Genomic DNA, 14,306 nt, shown 5'->3' on the forward strand with positions numbered 1-14,306 from the left:
GGGGGGTGGGGGGCGGCCCCTGACACGGGCAGTGCGCGGGGCGGGCCGGGGAGGAGGGAGCGGCTCAGCGCGGCCCGGCACAGCCCGGCTCCGCAGCGCTCGGACGGACGGACGGACTCTGCCTCTCGCCGCCGTGTAGCCGAGGGATCGAGAGAAGTACGGCCGGGGCTGCCGGGGTGACCGGAGCGGAACCGGTCCGGGGGGGAGGGGGCAGTGGGCGCGCCGGGCCGTGCCGGAGCGCAGGGCGGTGCTGGGGCTGCGGCGCGGAGAGGGTGCGGGAGCCGATACCGCCGATACCGCCGATACCGCCGGCGCGGAGCGGGGCCGTCCCGCGTGCGTGCGCTCTGTGGGCCGCGCGGTGGGGGTTCGCGGCTCGCACGGAGCGCTGTGCGGGAGGGGAACGGCCGGGAGCGCGGAGTGAGACTCGGGGTGCGGTTCTGCTGCCGGCGGGGAATGAATGGGACCGCGGGGGCTGCGTGCGGGGCACGACGTGTCCGTACTGCCTCAGAGCTCCGGATGTCAGCGCACGTCTGCGCGGGGCGGTGAGATGGACTTTCCCCGTCTGTGGTTGTAAGGAGAGCGCCTCGTGTCCGCTGCAGAAAGCTCGCTTTGTGTGCTGTGCCGGCAGCAGTGGATGGGGGAACTGTGTAATGTTTTAGTTGTGCGTCCGTGTCTGGCAGGGTGAGAGGATTTATGTCACGCAGACTGCCTGCGCTTTGCATGTGCTTGCTGGGAAGGGATGCCCAGAGGATCCAGCGGGTCAGAGGGTGCTGCGTGTATCCCTGAGAGCGTCCTGGCTTCAGGATGCTCGTTTGCTGATCTGTGGCTTACAAAGGGCAGAAGAAAGACAGAATTTTAGCAAAGATGGAATTTGCTGTGGCTCTTGGAAGAGAGGATGGATGGAGAGACGTGAGGTGTGAGGGCTGGGGGGCCTGGGTCAGATGGTGGTGGTGCCATCCTCCTGTGCAGAGCCGGACTTCTCCCTCCAAGCAGCTCTCAGCCAGCTGCCTCCCAGCTCACTGCTTGCTCCCCAGAAACTGCACATTCCTCTGAGGTCTCCCCTTCCTGCCTGCCCCGAGAAACCCAGGGGAGCCCAGAGTAGAGCAGGCAAAGCTGGAGGCCCTGCTGTGTCCCAGGGAAACAGAGTGGTATCGGGAACTGCAAGGATCTGTTATGCCCTGACTTAGAGGGTGACAGCAGAATGGGGGACATCGGGCAGTCCAGAGGGCTCAGAGTTGGAGGGGAAGGAAGGTGCAGCCCCAAGTGCAGCAGAGTGCTCTATCCCCAGCTGAGGCTCTCCTTGTCACTGCTTGGGATGGAGGTACACAGCGCTAGGGCAAGGATTTGGCACTCTGCCTCCTGAGCAGCAAAGGACAGGGAGCCCCCAGCTCAGTGCGCGGGGAGGTGGTGGTGTGAGGAGTGCCAGTAGTGTGCAGGGCTGCCATGGTGGTGCTGGGCTGCTCCCCAGCACTCCTAGGAGCACTTCAGCTCATTCCTCCCTGCTCTAGCTGAGGCTCTGCGTCCCCTGCTCCTCCTGTCCCGTGGGGTCCCTGCAGGCGGCAGAGCAGGAGCTGTCATGGACCTCTGCTCCGGCCCCCCTGGACTGCCGAAGTGTGGGAGGATGATGGAGGCCTTCCAGGCAGCCCGGATTGCGAAAGGGCTGGCGCAGGAAGCCAGGCTCTGAGGCCCCAGGAGATGGGGAGGGAGCAGAACCTGGTGCCTGGAACCATGAGACCCACCAGACCTTCTGCTGGGGACGTGACCCCTGGCTCCCAGAGATGACCCAGCGTGGCTCTGGAAGAGTGTGATCGTGTCACCTCTTGACCTCCCAAGGAAAGATAAACAGAGGGAGCCGCTTCCTCCTTCTGCAGACGGGTGTCCCAGGTCGGTCGTCTCCGAGCTGTTCCACGCATCAGGGCCTGCTTTGCTCTGTCTGCCCATGCATGCTGCAAGCCTCCTGCGCAGCACTGCTGAGTCCCTGCGCTGCAGAAATGATGTGTGCCTGGCTGCTGGTGTGCACACGTAGCCAATACACTGAGCTGCTGGGAGATCTGCTCCAGCTGCCCCTCCTTGAGCCTGTTCCACTTGTGGGTGCTGGATGGCAATCCTTGGGGCCAGCATCCCCCGTGCTCAGCCCCTGCCCCATTGTCACTGTCTCTTAGTTCTCCCCCATGGCACGGCCAAGGCCCCAGAGGAAGCAGCCCCTCTGCCAGGGGAGTGGAGCAATGAGGGCAGCAGGCTGGCTGGCTGTAGGATGCAGTTCCTACAGAGGTGTTGGGAATGGGAGCCCTCGCAGTCCGCCGGGAAGAGCAGAGCGGTGGGGCTGGTTGGGAGCAAACCGAGCAGTGCTGCACCACGGGGGCGCTGCAGTGGGGCAGGGGGTGCAGAGTGCCCCAAGTCTGAGCCCTGTGGTGCTCTCAGGTGCCCACTGCCAACCCCAGCCCCGTGTCCACCAGGAGGTGACAGAGGCCCAGCGCACACCTGGCTGGGACATTCCTGAGGTTTCCTGGGCAGGCGCAAGGAGCAGGGCTGCTCTCCAGCTCCACGGATGTGTCTGCTGAGGACAGCCTGCTCTGCCCAACGGGATGCGTCCGAGCCCCGTGCTGGGGGGTGGCAGGAGTACTCTGCACAACCCCTCAGAAAGGGGATTTGTCTGCTGCCACAGTCTGGATACGGCGTGAGATGTGCTGCAGTCCTGCACAGACCTCACCAGGGCGTTCCTCAGGTAGCGGGATGTGTGGCAGGGCTGAGTGGGGTTCATGCAGAGAGATGGGGGGGTTTTGTGCAGATTCAGGAGCAACTAAGGACTGTGAAGAGAAGAAATAACAGAGCTGCCGAATGCAAGGGCTGGGCTGTCTGAGCTGTGGGTGCAGAGCAGGGCGCCACCAGGGTTGTGTCCCAGGGCAGCACCAGCTGGGTGTCAGGGAGTGGCTGGGGGTGTTTGCTGCGGGCTGGCGCTGCTGCACGGCTCCCTCCTTCATCGGTGGTGTCAGGGTGTGGGCTGGGGCTGTTGGCCATGGGCTGGCAGCCCTGCATGTGCTGGTGGTTCTTTCCAGTCCGTAGCAGTGTACCAAGCCCTGTGCCCATAGTGACTGTGACTGTGGGCATGGGGTGGTTTCTGTGGCCACACAAACACTGGGTGTTTTCCCCGGCGTTGTGTTCTGGTCTCTGCCTGCATGCTTTGTTCATGACTGAAGGCTGTTCAGTGTCCCTTCTGGCCGAGGGCAGTGATGTGGCTGCATCAGCCCACATTGGTCCATTGCGGCTCTGTGTGCTTTCACCATTTCCATCTTCGCGAACTGAGAGAGAACATCTTTCCTCTTCCAGATGAAGTTTTGTTTTGGAAAAGCATGTGATCCCCGCCAGTCCCCCACTGACGGGTGGCTTCCCAGCTGTAGCCACATTTTAGTTCCAGCAGGTGACCAGTTTTAATCCATTTAGAAGAAGGTGCACTGATTTTGTTGAGTGCTAATTATTCATTAAAAGGTCATGCAGGATGAATCAAATGCCTTCCAGTCTCTGCCTGTTATATCAACACAGTTACTCCAATTAACCAGACCTGTGATCTCATAAAAGGTCGCAGCAGCTTTGTGACATGGGCCATTTCTGAAGAATTGTAGAGATTGGGGTTAACTATGCTGATGCCCTTCGGTGTCGTGTTGGCCCCGTTGCAAAGCAGCCTGCAGTCAGCCCCAGCAGAGCTCGCCTCTCGTTCATTGCATACGCAGGTGAGGTTTTGGTCTCTGTGCATTCAGCGTGCGCCGCCTCGACCGGGCGTGCTGAAATGGGCACTTTGTGGCCGGCACGTGCATGCATGCGGTGCGGTTCTGCAGATTTACATTGCTTTGCTCGGGAGGGTCGGGGCGTCCCCTTCACCCGTGGGCAAAATAAGAAACGCGTCCCCTCCCCGCCCGCCCCCGGCAAACCCGGCGCCTTCCCCGAGCGGGCCGGGCCGGCCCTCGGCTCTGCCCTCCTGCCTTAAGGCCGATTAAAAGGTTCAGCAAAGCATTTCCCTGCTGCCTGTCCGCAAAGTCGCTTCCCGCTGGGCCGCGCTTTGTTCTCGCAGTACCAGAGCGGGCAGCACCGCCAAGCCCGGGGCTCACGGGGTTCTGCCCCCCCGGCGCCGTCCCCGTCAGCGCAGTGCGGCCCCCACGGCCCGGGCCGTGACAGAGGACGGCGGGGCCGGAGCTGATGTGAGCGCCCCGCAGGGGTTGGCGTCGGCCCGCCGCGACGGCTGAGCTGCGGAGCGCCCGGGGCCGGAGCGGGGCTGGGGCCGCCCGTGCGGCGCTGCGCGGGGCTGAGTTGATCCCGGAGCCGGGCGGGCGGACGGGGCGCGCACAGAGAAATGCCGGCAGCGCTGTTTGTCGCCGGGGCCGATGCAGAAATGCCGCCATCTCCCGCGGGTATCTGAGGAGCCCAGCCGTTACTGAAAGGCTGAAGAAAACGCCTCCCAGGTGAAATGCAGCGCGCTCCGGTTGCTGCGCTGCTGACAGCGGGTGGGAGCGCGGCTCGGCAGCTCTTCGCCACCGGCAGCTCCGTCCGGGCTGCAGGGCTCGCTGTGCTCCGAGCCCCCTGGGCTGCCCCGCTCTTGTTCCAGCTCCTCCTCCTTTTCCCGCTGCCTCACCTGTGGGTGACGCGGGCTGTTGGGCGCCGCTGCCATCGCCGTCCCTCGGTGCGGTCCGACAGCGCGGTTTCGGTAGCAGCGGCCGCGTTCAGGGGATGAGGCGCGGGGGGCACCGGGCGGCGCTGCTCAGCAGCAGCTCTGGGGCAGCGGGCGGGCGACGGCAGGGCTGGCCCTGGCTGGGGCCGCGCAGGTGTGCTGGCAATGAGCAGAGCCGTGTGCTGAGCGGCTGTTTCCGCGCGGCGCCGTTCTCCCGCACACCCTGATGCCGTTTCCCCGCAGGGCCATGGGACGCTGCGGCGCGAGGGCCTGGCAGGAGCTGCTGGTGCTGCTGGGCGGGCTGTGCGTGTGGGGCAGCGGCGCGCAGCCCACCCCCCCCGGCCCCACGCGCAGCTCCGTGCCGCCGCTGAAGTTCCGTCTGGCTGGGTATCCCCGCAAGCACAACGAGGGCCGGATTGAGGTGTTCTACAATGAGGAGTGGGGCACCATCTGCGACGACGACTTCACGCTGGCCAACGCGCAGGTGCTGTGCAGGCAGCTCGGCTTCGTGGGAGCCACCGGCTGGGCCCACAGCGCCAAGTATGGCAAAGGAGTTGGTAAGATGGGGGTCACCAGGCCGTGGGTCTGTGTGTGCAGCGCTGGAGCCGAGCAGGGCTCTGTCTGCACGGTGCCTGCAGCATGAATGTGCACGTGTGTGTGCCTGCGTGCGTGTGTATGTGCAGAGCAGAACGGGAACCTCTGCGTGTGCGTTCATATGTGTGTCCATCCCATGCTCAGGGAGGCTGCGTGCGCTGCACTGTGGGGCGGTGCAACTCTCTGGGTGCTGCGGTGGCTGCAGGGCTGTGCTTGTGAGGGTGCGTTGAGTGGTGCTGCATGCTGAGCGCAGACGAGGTGCCAGGTGCCATACAGTCCCCCTGCTGCTCATGTTCTGTGTCTGCTGGAAACTCCCTCCACCTTCCAGCCTTCTTTTTTTGTGTGCCTGGCTCCAGTTTTGTGCTGCCCCAGTCCATGTCCCCACACTGCAGTGTGTGGCTGCACCTCCTCTGCTCTGGGGGCTGCTGCATGGGCTCTGATCCCCCTCACCCCATCCCCGGTGTGCGGCAGGGCGGATCTGGTTGGACAATGTGAACTGTGCGGGGAACGAGAAGAGCATCAGGGACTGCAAACACCGCGGCTGGGGGAACAGCGACTGCAGCCACGAGGAGGATGCGGGCGTCATCTGCAAGGATGAGCGCATCCCAGGCTTCAAAGACTCCAACGTCATCGAGGTGAGGGGGCTGCAGACGGCCTGCCCTGCCACGAAAGGATGGCAGCCGTGTCCTGCTGCGCTCCCAGAGATGCACCCTGTAACCAGGGTTGCGTGGGATGGAGTCGGGCACTCGGCTTCTCAGTGCCACGGGAGGTTTCCTGCAGGGCTGTGGGACCTGCCTGTCCCTGCTCATCCCCAGGGATGGAGGCCCTCTTCTGTGGGACACCCTGGGGAGGGGCTGGCAGAGTGCTGGGCGCCGGGTGCCAGCTGCTGGGGCTGACATGCCTTGCAGACGGAGCAGAGCCACGTGGAGGAGGTCCGTCTGCGTGCCGTGGTGTCGGGGGCCCAGCGGCGGCTGCCAGTGACAGAGGGCATCGTGGAGGTGCGCTACAAGGATGGCTGGGCACAGATCTGTGATGAGGGCTGGGACAGCAAGAACAGCCGCGTCATCTGCGGCATGATGGGCTTCCCCACCGAGAAGAAGGTGAACAGGAACTTCTACAAGTAAGTGGGGCTGGCTGGGAGCCTGTGGGACCAGGGATGCAGGAGCGCTCCTGGGGCACAGCAGGCTGTGCTGTTCAGCATCCCCCCGGCCTGCCCAGGTCCCAACCCAGCTGGGGGCCATGGCACAACTGGGAGTTACGGCTGTTGGTCTTCCCTGTACATCTCTGCCCAAGATGGCTGGGTTTGGTCTCTGGCAGTCATGCATCCCCATGTTTCCCTCTGGTGGGAAGTGTGGGGAACCCTGTGCTGAGGGGTGGTTTGTGCTGAGCTGGGCAGGGTCGCTGCCGCAGCACCGCTGCGCATTGTCCTGGGGTTTGGCCATGAGTGGGCTGCCCTGGGCACAGCTGGGGGTGTGCTGCGCAGTGTGTGGCTGTGGCTGTGCTGCCCACAGTGTGGGTCAGTGCTGTGTGCATTGCTGACGGTGCAGCCACGGTGTTGCCCTGCAGGCGGCTGAAGCGTGCAGCCAGGACGAGGGGCCGGAGCACGAGGCCAGGCAGGAGGTAAGGGGCTGGGATTGAGCCTTGCTGTGCCCTGGGCAGAGCTGGGCTGTCCTGCCCCACCGTTCTCTGCTGTCTGAGTAGATCCTACAAATGTGGATCTGCTTGGAACAGATTGAGGGCCTGGGCTGTGCTGAGCAGGATGAGTCCATCCTGATGGGACCTGTCTGGTACACGTGGTCCCTTGTCCCCCTGAAGAGATGCTCTTTTCCCAGGCCGGTCATTCCCCAGGCAGAGCAGCCTCATCCCATGCACTGGGCAGGTGCTGGAGATGCAGGGTCTGAGTGGAAGGCGTAGAGAGGCCTGGAGCACCCTGTGCTGTGCCCTGTGGGGACAGGGAGGCCTTGGGAAGGAGCTATCTCTGCAGTGGGGAAGCTGGAAAGGCCGTGTACCTCCCATTTGCCTGAGCTCGCATGGATGAGGAGCTTGCTCAGCAATGCTGGTAGTGCTGGCACAGTGTGGCAGCCCTTATCCCAAGATCTGCATCCACCTGGGGTCTCTTTCACCATCGTTTTGCTGCCATCCTGCATGACCCCAGGGAAGGCCTAGCTGCTCTTTCCCTCTGACCCTGCACTGCTGCTGCCAGATTTGGTGGCAGAGGCAGAGATGCAGGCTGTAGCCACAGCCTGGGCAATGTGTGGCACCTCCTGTTTAACCCCAGCAGCACGTGGAGCAGCTGCTCTGCCCCCAGCAAACAGCGTCACCCTGGTCTCACCACTTCCCGTGGTGCCAAAGGCACTCTGCCCCAATCCTGGGCCCTTTGCTGTGATGCTGAGGCAGAGCTGCAGAGCCTGCAGCTCTGCCTGCGCTGTTGATGGAAATCCAGGGGGGTCAGACTGCGGCATCTCCTCAAGCTCTCATCAATGTCCTTTGCTGCAATTTGCTCTTTTTCCTTTGTCTGGGTGGTTGGTGCCTGTTGTGTGGGCATTTCCCGTGTGGGTGGAGTGCACTGTGCCTGGCACAGGAGCAGCTTTGGGCTGATCTCAGGCTGCGGGGCCACAGGGTAATCCCAGCTGGAAGGGGGCTCAGGGTTCTGGTCCATCCTCTCCCACAGCACTCAGGTCTTTATACATTTGTCTTCTGAAAACCTCAGAGGACAGAGATCTCACAGTCCTCTGCTGCAGTGCTGAATGACCCTCACTGGGAAAATGTTCACCTTGCATCCAATACGACCCTTTTCTTGCAAATTACGCCCGCTTCCTCTTGTGCGCCTCTGTCAGCTCTGCAGAGCTCCTGGCAGCCCCATGTCAGTGCAGGTGCAGCACTGCCCGAGCACCAAACTGTCCTCTGGTTTTTCCTCCTCACAGCAGTGCTGCACCCACCTCTCCCAGCCCCGTCTGTCCCTGCGCCCTCTGCAGATGTCCTTCTGTGTGGGGGCACAGGATCCAGCTGTGGTCCCATAAGTGCTGATGGGAGCTGATGTCCTCTGGATGTTCTTGTGCCTCAGGTTCCTGGCTGCCTGCGCGGTGCCCTGGGGCCATGCAGGCTGACACAGAGCTGCCATGGGGCTGGCTGTGCCTGGCCCCTGGTCTCTGGGTGCTGCCCATCCCCTGCCCCGTTCTGGGGCTCTGCTCTCCTGCTCCCTGGAGCTGCAGCTCTGCTCAGCATCTCCCTCCCACCAAGCAGGACAAAAACAAAGCGTCTGTGCAGGGTCTGTGCTCCCATCACACTTCTTTCCTGCCGAGCTCGCTGGGTGTGCTGCTCCCCTTGGAGCACACAGTGACATTGCCTGCAGTCCAGATGAGGACAGGGGCACATCTCACTTGCACCCAACAGATCAAATTGTTGCGCTGCTGTTTGATCTTTTGCTGTTGCCAAAGCAGCACAGGATGTTGCTGCATGTGTCACAGTTTCCTGGTGAGATGTGGGCCGGAAACTGCATCGCTGCTGTGGAGGACAGCTGTGTCACATTGCTGGCAGCAGATGATGCTTTGTATCCACACATGACGTGAAGGGGAACGCGTGAGGCTCCCGAGCGGCCTGCTTCATCTGGGCCACCTTCACGGTTGTTTTCTGTTTTCCAGGCTGGCCTCCAAATCTCAGCCTAAACAAAAGCGCAGGGAGGACTTAGGGTCCAGGAAGAGGTAAATGGCTCCAGCGGAGAGCCTGAGTGCCAGGATCCCAGCTCAGCACTGCTGAGGCTGTGTGCCCCTGCACTGCTGGGACGTGAGCATGGAGCAGGCAGGGGTGGGCACCCAGGGACAGTACAGCTGCAGGCAGGTGACACCTCTGCTCTGCTGGCTGCGCCTCAGGCTCTGCTCTCTCCTTGCAGGCTGTTTGCAGAGCGGCAGCAGCTCAACTACCGCCTGCACTCGGTGTCCTGTACAGGGACAGAGGTGCACATCTCCATGTGCACGTTCCAGTTCTACCGGGGCAACTCCTCGGCAGCCTGCAGCACTGGCATGCCCGCTGTTGTCAGCTGCCTGCCCGGGCCCCTCTTTGCCACTGGCAGCGCCCAGAAGAAGAAGCAGCGCCAGCAGCAACAAAGCCAGGTGAGCCTCGGGTGGCTCCTGCGGTGGACCACAGCTGCTGCCCTGCGCAGGGCTTTGTCCCTCTGTGCCTTCAGTTGGCTGAGAGCGAGGGTGCAGGGAGCCCGTAGGGCAGGAGGTGGGGATGGTGTCCTGGCCCTGAACGCCACAGAGTCGTGGCAGCCACTTCTGTGTTGTGCTAACCATGCAGTGCCATGCTGTGCTGCACCATGTGCTCCACTGCGCCGTGCTGTGCCATGCTGTGCTGTGCTACACCGTGCTGTGCTGTGCCATGTTGTGCTGCATCGTGCTGTGCCGTGCCATGCTGTGCTGCATCGTGCTGTGCCGTGCCATGCCATGCTGTGCCATGCTGTGCTGCATCGTGCTGTGCCGTGCCATGCCATGCCGTGCCATGCTGTGCCATGCTGTGCTGCACCATGCCGTGCCATGCTGTGCCCTGACCCTTCTGCCCCACAGCCACGGATCCGGCTGAAAGGAGGTGCCAAGGCTGGGGAGGGCCGTGTGGAGGTGCTGAAGAACAACGAGTGGGGCACAATCTGCGATGACCGCTGGAATCTGCTGTCTGCCAGCGTGGTTTGCCGCGAGCTGGGCTTCGGCAGCGCCAAGGAGGCCCTCACTGGGGCACGCATGGGCCAAGGTGAGCGTGCTGTGGCAGAGGGGACAGGCACTGCCTTCAGCCCTCTGTGCTGGACGTGCCCTGTGGGCGCCTGGATGCAGGGTGTGGGTTTTGCCCTGAGCATCTCCAGAGCTGGGGCTCTCATCCCAAGGCTGGGTGGCACTCGTAGGTCTGGCTCGAGTGTCACCGGCACAAGCGTGGCAGGGGAAGGGAAGGGCTGGGCCGGTCTGCCCCTGGTGGCAGCTGGGGAGGGCAGGGCTGGGCTGTGGGGATGGGAGGGCTACAGCATCCCTGTGCTGCTTCACTGAGCCTTGCCGTTCCTCTGCAGGGACGGGGCCCATCCACCTGAACGAGGTGCAGTGCCTGGGCACTGAGAAGTCCCTCTGGAGCTGCCCCTTCAAGAACATCACGCAGGAGGACTGCAAGCACACGGAGGATGCGGCCGTGCGCTGCAACATCCCCTACATGGGCTACGAGAACCTGGTACGTGCCATGGGGGGGGCTGCAAGTCTGCTGGGGGACTGAGGGATGGCAGTGGTGTCCATAGCACTTAGAGAGCGTGGGGTCACATGGGACCCAATGGAGGATGTCCCCTGCTGAACCCTTTTGGCTCCCTTGTTTCCCCTTGGTCTGGGACGAGGGCTGCCCTGGGGGGTGGGGATCTCAGGGGTCGCACGCTGCCCTGTGAGGAAGCAGGATGGGAGGGGGCTGTGGGGCTCGGCAGGATCCCTCACACTGTGCAGCTCTGCCTGCCGCTGCCACATCCGCACCCGAAGCACCCCAAAAAAAATTGCTGTGAGAGATTTTTTTGGGGACTGCTGATGAAATGAGCGAACGGACCGGCGCCTTTCAGCGTGCTGCGCCCCCTCATCTCATCCCCTTTGGGCTTCTTAACCGTTCTAATACTCCCACGCCTGTCATTTCAGAAATGAGAATGCCTTTCTGAAATGGATCTTTCTGCCCGCTCTGGGCATTGCTGCTGCACCGGGGCGCTGCTCGCGGTGACGGCGCTGCAGCCGCTGCGTCTCTCCGCAGATTCGGCTGAGCGGGGGCCGGAGCCGCTTCGAGGGGCGCGTGGAGGTGGCGGTGGGGGCTGCGGAAGGGGACGAGCCGCGCTGGGGCCTGGTGTGCGGCGAAGGCTGGGGTACGCTGGAGGCGATGGTCGCCTGTCGCCAGCTGGGGCTGGGATTCGCTAACCACGGCTTGCAAGTAGGTGCCAGAGCCAGCACGGCCGGGGAGGCGAGACAGCAGCACCACTGCTCTGCGGGGCCGGAGAGGCGGGGGGCGGCGGAGCGGGGCGCTGCGGGGTGATGACGGCCCCAGGGCTTCCCGCAGATCCGCCTGGCCGGGGGGAGGACGGAGTTCGAGGGCCGCGTGGAGGTGAAGCGTGGCAGTAAGTGGGGCACTGTGTGCAGCGACGGCTGGACCACCAAGGAGGCGATGGTGGTCTGTCGCCAGCTGGGCCTGGGCTACTCCCTGCACGCGGTGACGGTAGGTGCGGGGCGCTGCGGTGCGGTGGCCATCCCTGGTGCTGCCCTGACCGCCTCGGGGCTGCGCGGGGCGATGGGATGCGGCTGATCCGTGCCGTGGGATGGGGTCTCTGTGGGTGTGTGGGTGCAAGGCCGGGGTACTACAGCATGAATGGCTTCCTGCCCGGCCTTCTCACCCACCCCAGGAAACGTGGTACTGGGATGCCAGCAACGTGACGGAGATGGTGCTGAGTGGGGTGAAGTGCGCCGGCCACGAGCTGTCCCTGAACCACTGCCAGCACCACGGCAGCAGCCTGAACTGCAGGAACACGGGAACGCGCTTCGCTGCAGGCGTCATCTGCTCTGAAAGTGAGCGACCGTGGGGGCTGCGGGCAACGGGGGCAACCAGCCATGGGGCTGCGGGCCGTGGTGTCTGCAGGCACCGCGGCTGTGGGTCCAGGGGATGATGATTGAGAGCCCGTAAGCTGCAGGGGGTGGGGCCGTAGGCTCGATTTGTGCCCCAACGATGGGATGGCCGTGCATTCTCCCAGCTGGCTCGGCCCCGCACTGCACTGCCTGGGGCGGCCGTACAGCCCTGAGCTGCCATCTGTCCCCAGCCGCCTCCGACCTGCTGCTGCACGCCCCGCTGGTGCAGGAGACGGCGTACATCGAGGACCGCCCGCTGCACATGCTGTACTGCGCCGCCGAGGAGAACTGCCTGTCCAGCTCAGCCCGCCACGCCAACTGGCCCTACGGGCACCGCCGTCTGCTCCGCTTCTCCTCCCAGATCCACAACAACGGCCGCGCTGACTTTCGCCCCAAGGCTGGGCGGCACTCCTGGGTCTGGCACGAGTGTCACCGGTGTGTGCGTGGCAGGGGCAGGGAAGGCGGGCGGGTTGGGAATGGCCTGGGCTGGGTCTGATGGTGCTGTGCCGGGCTTGGTGACACAAGCTGAGGGTAATGCTACAGGAAGAGAGCAATGCCACAGGGTGATGCCAGGTCACAGCGGCGCTGCGCAAGGCACAGAGCCTGGGTGAGGGCTCTAATGCTGTTCTCCCCAGTTTGGCTCAGGGCTGTCTCTGGAGGAGCGGCGCTAAGGCTGGGCTGCAGTCTGCGCCCTGGGGAAACCTCCCCTGTCTGGGCCGTCTGACTGGTGGCAGCCGTATCCCAGCCCTGGGTGAGGCTGAGCTGTGCCTCAGCCTTGCTGTGCTGCGTCCAGAGCAGGGGCCGTGCAGACCTTCCTGAGCAGCCGGGATGGGCACGCGACTCCGGGGGTTTCCTCCACCACCCCTCCGCCCTCCCTGAGGGGCTGGCTCTGGGGCAGCGGGCGCTGTGGATTCTCTCACAGGCACTATCATAGCATGGACATCTTCACCCACTACGACATCCTGACTCCCAACGGCACCAAGGTGGCTGAGGGCCACAAAGCCAGCTTCTGCCTTGAGGACACCGAGTGCGAGGAAGGTGGGGCTGTGAGGCTGCGGGGCACCACGAAGCTCTGGGTCCCCGCTGCGTCCCCCCCATGCAGGGGCTGTGGTAGGGACAAGCCGTGTTCTTTTCCTGCCTTCAGATGTGGCCAAGCGGTACGAGTGTGCCAACTTTGGGGAGCAGGGCATCACGGTGGGCTGCTGGGACCTGTACCGGCACGACATCGACTGCCAGTGGATTGATATCACTGACGTCAAGCCAGGCAACTACATCCTGCAGGTGCTGCAGCTGTGCCCCAGCCCCTCACACCCTTAGTGGCAATGCATAGGATGTGCTGAGAGTGCACAGAGTGGGCTGTGCCGTGGGCTGGGCAGGCTCTGGAGCTCGCCTCCACCCTGTGGTCCTTACAGGATGCACAGCCCCAGGAGCTGCAGCACGGGGAGACTGTGCCTGCCCCGCTGCCTGGAGATGTGCAGGGCTGTGTGACCCACTCACGCTTGCCCCACAGGTGGTGATCAACCCCAACTTTGAGGTGGCAGAGAGCGACTTCACCAACAACGCCATGAAATGCAACTGCAAATACGACGGGCACCGCATCTGGGTGCACAGCTGTCACATCGGTAACAACTGGGGACGTGGCACAGGCTGAGGCACACCGGGGCTGGGAATAATTAGAGCCATGGGCAGGGTGTGGGGTTGAGCAGGCAGTGGGGTGTGGGCAGGTGCAGAGGAAGGAGCTGGGGGTGCTGGGGACAAGCAGAGATGGTGGCAAGGCAGCACCGGAGCCACAGCTCTCACCCTATCACACAGGTGATGCGCTCAGCGAAGAGGCCAGCCGGCGGTTCGAGCAGTACCCGGGGCAGCTGAACAACCAGATCTCATAGGGCCCGGGCCCAGGGAGACGCCATCTCCCTCTTTCACCCTGCGTGCAGGAGGAAGCTGCTGTGGGGCTGGCGGGGGCTCACACAGCCCCATCACAGCCTGCACTGCGCGAGGGACTGCCCAGGACTCACTGCTGGGGCTGGGGGCCCTGAGCACCGCACCTCCAGCCCTCGACCACTGGCCAGACGCTGCACCCCAGTCAGGCTGCAGCACAAGGGTACGATCCGGGGAGGCCCCACCACCCCAGCTGTGCCTCTCCTGCTCCCCAGCCCCAGCTCCCCTCACCTTGCTCCACCCTCTCTGGGGCTCTGCCCGCCTCAGGCAGCAGGACCCCACCCGGGGACCCCCATCCCTGCTCAGGGCCGGCCGCCCTCGCGCTCCAGCAGCCCCATCTCCAGACGGTGTGGCTGCCCTGCACAGCAGTGCTGCCATTGGCTGCCCGGCAGCGGTTCCCACACCCGTGTCTTAGTTGTAATTTTATTTTCTTGATAAAGATGTCAGTTCTGTATCCTGCTGACTCCTCGCCAGAGTGGGAGGAAGAGCGAGGAAGC

General features: G+C 63.7%; 1 protein-coding gene across 6 annotated transcripts; it reads left to right on the top strand.

Moving 5' to 3' along the window:
- Positions 1 to 46: 46 nt before the first annotated feature.
- On the top strand, positions 47 to 14,263 carry LOXL3 (lysyl oxidase like 3). Of its 6 annotated transcripts, XM_052665292.1 has the most exons (17): positions 47 to 156; positions 4,904 to 5,217; positions 5,726 to 5,889; positions 6,163 to 6,374; positions 6,821 to 6,874; positions 8,896 to 8,955; positions 9,144 to 9,363; positions 9,817 to 9,997; positions 10,305 to 10,459; positions 11,012 to 11,185; positions 11,312 to 11,467; positions 11,652 to 11,814; positions 12,063 to 12,306; positions 12,794 to 12,909; positions 13,016 to 13,152; positions 13,382 to 13,493; positions 13,684 to 14,263. In XM_052665292.1, the coding sequence occupies exons 2-17, from the start codon at positions 4,908 to 4,910 to the stop codon at positions 13,755 to 13,757; spliced, it is 2,532 nt and encodes an 843-aa protein (XP_052521252.1). In that variant the 5' UTR covers positions 47 to 156; positions 4,904 to 4,907; the 3' UTR covers positions 13,758 to 14,263. The 6 variants fall into 6 exon arrangements, with proteins under 6 accessions (XP_052521252.1, XP_052521247.1, XP_052521250.1 ...); XM_052665287.1 differs by lacking the exon at positions 11,312 to 11,467; XM_052665290.1 differs by lacking the exons at positions 8,896 to 8,955; positions 11,312 to 11,467.
- The last annotated feature ends 43 nt before the right edge of the window (positions 14,264 to 14,306 follow it).

This window comes from Tympanuchus pallidicinctus, unplaced genomic scaffold (genome assembly GCF_026119805.1).
Source record: "Tympanuchus pallidicinctus isolate F22 unplaced genomic scaffold, pur_lepc_1.0 scaffold64, whole genome shotgun sequence".
Lineage (NCBI taxonomy): Eukaryota > Metazoa > Chordata > Aves > Galliformes > Phasianidae > Tympanuchus > Tympanuchus pallidicinctus.